The sequence below is a fragment of the Peromyscus californicus genome, unplaced genomic scaffold, assembly GCF_007827085.1.
Source record: "Peromyscus californicus insignis strain IS unplaced genomic scaffold, ASM782708v3 Scaffold_16__1_contigs__length_79575227, whole genome shotgun sequence".
In the NCBI taxonomy this organism is placed as follows: domain Eukaryota; kingdom Metazoa; phylum Chordata; class Mammalia; order Rodentia; family Cricetidae; genus Peromyscus; species Peromyscus californicus.
The window spans coordinates 5,565,899-5,572,201 of record NW_026294458.1 but is presented as its reverse complement, the minus strand read 5'-3'; the positions used below and the strand labels follow the sequence as shown (position 1 = coordinate 5,572,201).

The 6,303-nt window shown below is 53.2% G+C and overlaps 1 protein-coding gene across 3 annotated transcripts; it reads left to right on the top strand.

Moving 5' to 3' along the window:
- Positions 1–109: 109 nt before the first annotated feature.
- Polr2h (RNA polymerase II, I and III subunit H) lies at positions 110–5,917 on the top strand. 3 transcript variants are annotated; one of them, XM_052740143.1, is made up of 6 exons: positions 110–235; positions 750–1,892; positions 2,882–2,965; positions 3,048–3,141; positions 4,041–4,124; positions 5,598–5,917. In XM_052740143.1, the coding sequence occupies exons 2-6, from the start codon at positions 1,820–1,822 to the stop codon at positions 5,713–5,715; spliced, it is 453 nt and encodes a 150-aa protein (XP_052596103.1). In that variant the 5' UTR covers positions 110–235; positions 750–1,819; the 3' UTR covers positions 5,716–5,917. The 3 variants fall into 3 exon arrangements, with proteins under 3 accessions (XP_052596103.1, XP_052596102.1, XP_052596101.1); XM_052740142.1 differs by lacking the exons at positions 110–235; positions 750–1,892 and adding exons at positions 1,968–2,159; positions 4,909–5,011 and having other exon boundaries at positions 5,598–5,707; XM_052740141.1 differs by lacking the exons at positions 110–235; positions 750–1,892 and adding an exon at positions 1,977–2,159.
- Positions 5,918–6,303: the final 386 nt, after the last annotated feature.

Sequence of the window (6,303 nt, the reverse complement as noted above, 5' to 3'; positions counted from 1 at the left end):
CCCCGGGCGCGCGCCGCAGGCACAGCCTCCCGCTAGCGTCCCCTCCTCGGCGGGCGGGCCGAGGGCGGTGCCCTGCTGGCTGCTCCGCCCTGGCCCATCTGCAGGGGCGTCCGGGGCCGGCCGGGGTCTGCATAGGAGCCGCCTCCCGGCCTCCGGAGAGGCGGCAGGGGGCGCCTGCAACGCGGTCGCGCACCCCTCGGCCCGGGAGGCGGGAGGCTGACCCAGCCCCGAGAGGGTGCGGGGGCCGGGCGGGGGCGGGTCCGCTGGCACGTGGAGGGGGCCGGGCTCTGGGGCGGCAGCAGCGTTGTGCGGGAGGGGCTGAGGATGTAGTGACTCTAGGGCTGGGGCAGGGGGCTGCTGGAAAGGCTCATTCGGGCTCTCCGGGCCAGACCCGACTGGGGCAGCCTCCGCTTCGCGCTTGCAGGCGGCTCAGATGGATCTGCGAAGATCCCTGAGAGCCTTCTTCCTTATCGCCTCCCTTTCTCCTTCTTTTCCTCTGGGTTCCCCCCCCCGGGAAGGTGCACCTGGAATTGCTAGGCCTGGAGAGAGGGGGCGGAGGTGGAGGTGGGAGGGGACGGGAAGGGGTGAGGCCCGAGGGAAGGGAGCTATTGGTGCGGGGGAGGCCGTTCCTGGGAGGCGGGCGCGGGGGAGCAGAGGTCGCTCCTCCCAGGCATCGCTGAAAGGGGGAACTTGAGTAGCTGCTGACGCCTCGGGGAAGCGGCTTACTGGGGCTCCACATTGTCTTTCAGGGTCCTTGGAGGGATAAGAACAGTGTGGCGTGGGCACAAAAAAGATGGGCAGTGTCCGGTTGGTGCCACTGGAGAGGACGGTGTCCAGAAGTCTCTGTGGAAAGAACAGTTGTACCAGGATGAAGACTCATTCAGGAAACAGGGTGCTCAAGGGGGAGGGTACGATGCCCAGTACCGGGGCTCCAATGAAAGGAGGTAGCACCTAGAAAGAGGGCACTACGAGCTGTCGCCTCCCAGGGAAAGGCCAATGTTGGGTGAAGGCGCACTAGATCAGTGTCCAGAAGAGGGTAGTATAGTGGGGTGACAGGCAGTACCAAGTTCAATTGGCAGTGTTCTAGGGGATCAGAGTGTGAGGTTAGTGCCAAGCAGGGCCAAGGGAAGACGGGAGTGCCGAGGAGGTGAAGCCCCAGGGGAGGGCACAATGCGGGCTTTCCTTTCCCTGAGAGTGACATCATGGCAAATTCCCAAACCGGACGGACCCGGCTCGGGTGACGTCTAGCTGGTCCGAGCCAGCTCGGACCAGCGTGGGGGACCTTGGTGGCAATCCGAGGTCCGAGGGGCTGGGCGGGCGCTCTGCGGGCGGGGTTCTCCTCCACCCGCCTGCAGCACGGACTGTGCCCTCGGCCGGCACGCGGACCGCAGGGAAGGGCTGGGCCGGGCTTCTCGGGGCCAAGGATCAAGGTTCCCGGCTGGGTTAGGCCCCCAAGCTTCCCCGAGCGTCGGCATCCCGGGTCTGGAGAGGGCGCTGTAGAGCCGGGCGCAGCGCGGTACCCGCCGGGGGTGGGACTTGAGTCTGTCCCCGCCTTGGGCGGAGTCACTGGGCTTTGAGACTCGCCCACAAGGCCCGAGCTGCTCCGAGGCGGCCTTTCCCGGCGGAAGTTAAGGAGCCCCGAGGGGGAAGGCGGCGGAAGTGGCTGCGTTAGGGCCGCCTGTGCGCATGCGCCCTCTGCCTCGGTTGCCGCTTTTGGGGCGGTCCTCCGCCCTGTCTTCTCTCCTCCACGTGAGGGGGTGCGCGAGTTCCCGGTGGTGGCCGCGCGCTCCGCACCTCTGCAGCCCTCGTGCCCCTCACGATGGCGGGCATCCTGTTCGAGGATATTTTTGACGTGAAAGACATTGACCCAGAAGGCAAGAAATTTGACCGAGGTAAGGTGTGTAGGGGAGGTTTGAAGGCAGAGGCCAACGTGCCCACCCAAGTGGCCCGTCCCACCCTCTCGGTACCTCGGTACCTCCCTCAGGAAACAGTTTTTTTTTTCATGATGAGAAACTTGAGACAGCTTTTCCTACGGTATCTGCGGTGTCTTGTGCCTGGGTGGCCCTTAGCTTTGGTGCTGGTAAACCCCCGGGCCCTTTTCCAACTCCCTCTTCAGTATTACGTGCTGTACCGTGCGCCTCTCTCACTTAACTGTTCTGGTAAGAGGGAGATAGGGTGCCTTACCGTATATTTTGTTACTTAAGGCTGTGCAGCGAGTTGCCTGCCTGTCTTCCTAACCCATAGTTTTGCGGAATTGTTAGCTCTCTTCGAAGTCGTCTTTTTTAAATTCAGCTGATCGCTTGGTGTATTTTCCCAGTGGTCCGGAAATTGTTTCTTCTTGGTGTCACTTTGCCTGGCGACAGTCCCCCCCAGAGTCTCTCTGTGTAGCTCTGGCTGTCCTGGAACTCGCTTTGTAGACCAGACTGGCCTCGAACTCGCAGAGATCCGACTGCCTCTGCCTCGCAAGTGCTGGGATTAGGGGCGTGAGCCACTGCCGCCCAGCATTTTTTTTTTTTTTTTTTTAGGCAGGTGTCAGTTCTCAATACACCCTGCAGATTCCCTCAGCAGAGTGCCTACCAGGAAGAGGGCATCTCTGGACAAGTAACTATCTTGTTCAGAGTGAAGTGTAGTTAGTCTAAATCGTCCAGGCATGCTTACAGCCCAGAGACAGGTTGCTGCTGGAGAAGTTTTGCTTCTTTCTTGGGATCCTGTCACCTGCTGAGTTTTTTAACTTTCTTCCTTCTCATGACCCGAATTCGGATTGCATTTGTGCTTTGGGGATGCAGAGCAAGGCTACGGGGTGTGGACCTGCTGGGTGGTTTGTTCTCTTGCATTAGACCCCCAAGGTGGCCTCTGTGATTATGTCTGTCACTCTTCCCAGTATCTCGGCTGCACTGTGAGAGTGAATCTTTCAAGATGGACCTCATCTTAGACGTAAACATTCAGATTTACCCCGTAGACTTAGGTAAGTGTTGAGCACAGGCAATAAAAGAGGCTTTATGTCCTTGGCTCCTGCTTCTTCACTCAGACATTGACACTCTTTTCAGGTGACAAGTTCCGATTGGTCATAGCTAGCACTTTGTATGAAGATGGTACCTTGGATGATGGTGAATACAATCCCACAGATGACAGACCTTCCAGGTGAGGCAGCAGGAAAGGAGGGACCGAAGAGCTAAGTAGTATACAGAAAGGCCTCTATTTAGTTCTAGGAAAAGACATGGTTGCACTTAGAATTCAGACAACAGGAACTGGGTATGATGCTTTGTGTCTGTAATTCCAGGACTTGGGGGATGAGGCAGGAGGATCAGGGGTTCAAGAACATCTTTGGCTTCATGTAAGTCTAACACCAATCTGGGCTCCAAGAGACCCTGTCTCTAAAAAATTTGAAAAAAATATTCACAGTCACTGAGAGCAGTGAGTGTGAGCTTGTGAGCTGCAGTTATTTCTTTAGTGGAGACACGGTCTCACTTTGTAGTCCTGGTTGGCTTGGACTTTGTGGACCACGCTGGCCTGGAACTCACAGAGGACATCTACCTCCTCTGCCTCCTCAGTGTTGGAATTAAAGGGATATGCCGCCACACCCTGCAGTTGTAGCCTTTTTTTTTTTAAAATTGGTCTTTCAAGACAGGGTTTCTCTGTGTAGCTTTGCACCTGTCCTGGATCTCACTCTGTAGACCAGGCTAGCCCCAAACTCACAGAGATCCGCCTGCCTCTGCCTCCTGAGTGCTGGGCTTTAAAGGCATGCGCCACCGCCGCCTGGCTTTGGTTTCTGTTTTTTTTTTTTTTTTTTAAAGATTTATTTATTTATTATGTACACAGTGTTCTGCCTGCATGTGTCCCTGCAGGCCAGAAGAGGGCACCAGATCTTATTATAGATAGATGTGAGCCACCATGTGGGTGCTGGGAATTGAACTCAGGACCTCTAGAAGAGCAGTCAGTGTTCTTAACCTCTGAGCCATCTCTCCAGCCCTGGTTTCTGTTTTTAAAGATCTCTTATGCTATTGGTCACTGTGAAGAATAACTTTGCGTATTGTTTGTAGGGCTGACCAGTTTGAGTATGTAATGTATGGGAAAGTGTACAGAATTGAGGGGGACGAGACCTCAACGGAAGCAGCCACGCGCCTGTAAGTAACATTGTTGGGGAAATCTTCCCCCTCCCTGTTCTGAAACTGGGCCATGCTTCTACATCTACCTTGGGTCCACTTTTTTCTGTACTCCAAACCCAGGCAGAAGAATTTGTCTTGGGAACTGTTTCCAGTCTATTGGTTACTTACATCACCTGTTACCAGGCTTTCAAGGCCCTGTAGTCCACAGGAGACTTTGGTAGTCTTGCTTGGTGAGGGACAGCAGAGAACATCTTCCTGGCAGACCACAGGCAGCATTTCATGACTAGGCCTTTTTGTTTTTGTGTTTACTTGTGTATGTGTGGCTACTCTGTAATCCAACCCTTGGTTCTTTGGTTTCCCTGCCTAGTTTTTGTTTGTTTGTTTTGTTTTGTTTTGTTTTTCTTTTCTTTAAAATTCTGTTAAACAATGTGGTTGTTAGAAACTAAAGCAGAGAAGTAATGTGAAAAAGAACAGAAGTCCCCCAGGAGAATGTTTTTTTACGTACAGTTTGAAGAGCTGGCGTGCTGGCGCACTCCTTTAGTCCCAGGACTTGGGAGGCAGAGGCAGGTGGATCTCTGTGAGTTCCAGGTAATCTGGTCTGCAGAGTGAGTTCCAGGACAGCCGGGGCTACATAGTGAGATCTTGTTTTGAGAAAACAAAAACAAGCAAGAGTTTGAGTGGTCTAGCTTTTTTTTTTTTCTTTGTTTACTTTCCCTTTAAGTTCCTTTACAACTTTTTTTTTTTGTTTAACATGTTTCCCCTTGTTAGTTGAAAACTCTCCGTCTTTTTTTTTTTGAGACAGCGTCTCTCTATGTCGCCTGGGCTGTCCTGAAACTCAATATGTAGACCCAGGCTGGTGTTGAACTCGGGATCTACCTGACTGCCTCTTGCTGCTGGGATTAAAGGCATGTGCTACCCTCCTGATTCCTTAACATTTTCAAAAAAGTATGTGTGTGTGTGTGTGTCTGTGTGTCTGTGTGTCTGTGTCTGCGTCTGCATGCGCACATGCACATGCACCTGGGTGTTTGTATGTGTACCATGTGCAGGCATGAGACCACCAAGGTAAAAAAGGGGCATTGGACACCATGGAAATGGAGTTATGGGGTGGTTGTGAGATGCCATGTGGGTGCTGGGGTGGGGGCGGTGAATCCTGGTCTTCTGCATTCTTCAAGGACTGTTAAGTGATCTTAAAGGCTGAGCCATCTCTCCAGCCCCTACCTCAGCAATCCCGTACCTATGTGACATGGCAGTGAATGGTGAGGCCTTCATTTGTGTGACTAGTCTCCTGTTTGGGGCACGCACAGCAGCATTTGCTCCTCCACTAGAGTAAGCAACACTGCTTTGTGCATGTCTGCATTCAGTTTTGTCCTAATCTTTGGTTCCTAATGACAGAATACTAGGGGAGTGCCTTTAAAAAAAATGATGGAGAGAGAGCTGCTGGGAAGCAGCTGCCTCAGAGCTCAGACTCAGGACCGGGGCCTTGTGTTTCAGCTCTGCGTATGTGTCCTATGGGGGCCTGCTCATGCGGCTGCAGGGTGATGCCAACAATCTGCACGGATTTGAGGTGGATTCCAGAGTCTACCTGCTGATGAAGAAGCTGGCGTTCTGAACCTCGTGGGAAACCTGAGCTGAAGCTGGTGGTGTTTGCCTGTGAAGGGGACTGGGCTGTGTGTCCACTGTGGGTACATCTTCAGTTTGTCCGAATTCAACGGAAAACTGATGTGTCTGTGAAAGACCAACTGGGAGAGCTTAGCATGAATCTGAAGTTGTGTGTGATTTTTTTTATTTTTAAATTAAAGCTTACTTTTTCAGACTCTTCTCCTGAATTGGGGGTGGAGGCATGCAGGGTTTTGCTTTTGCTGTGTAGCCCAGGCTGGCCTTGGACTCAGTCCTCCTGCTGCTGCCTTCTGAGTTCCTGAGATTTCCTCACACCTGGTGTATGCAATGCTGAGTCTCAAAACCAAGGCCTTCTGTGTGCTACAAGGGAAAATTAATCTTTCTCTCTCTCTCTGTGTGTGTGTGTGTGTGTGTGTGTGTGTGTACACACTTCCACCATCTGGGTCCTGGGGATTGATGTCAGGGCAAGCTCCTTTATCCACTGAGGCTTTTTTTTTTTTTTTTTTTTGCTGGCCCCCAGTTGGTCTCTTGGTGTCTTGGGTCTGTCACAGGAGCTGGTCGCCCTGCTGGCATGCCTGGG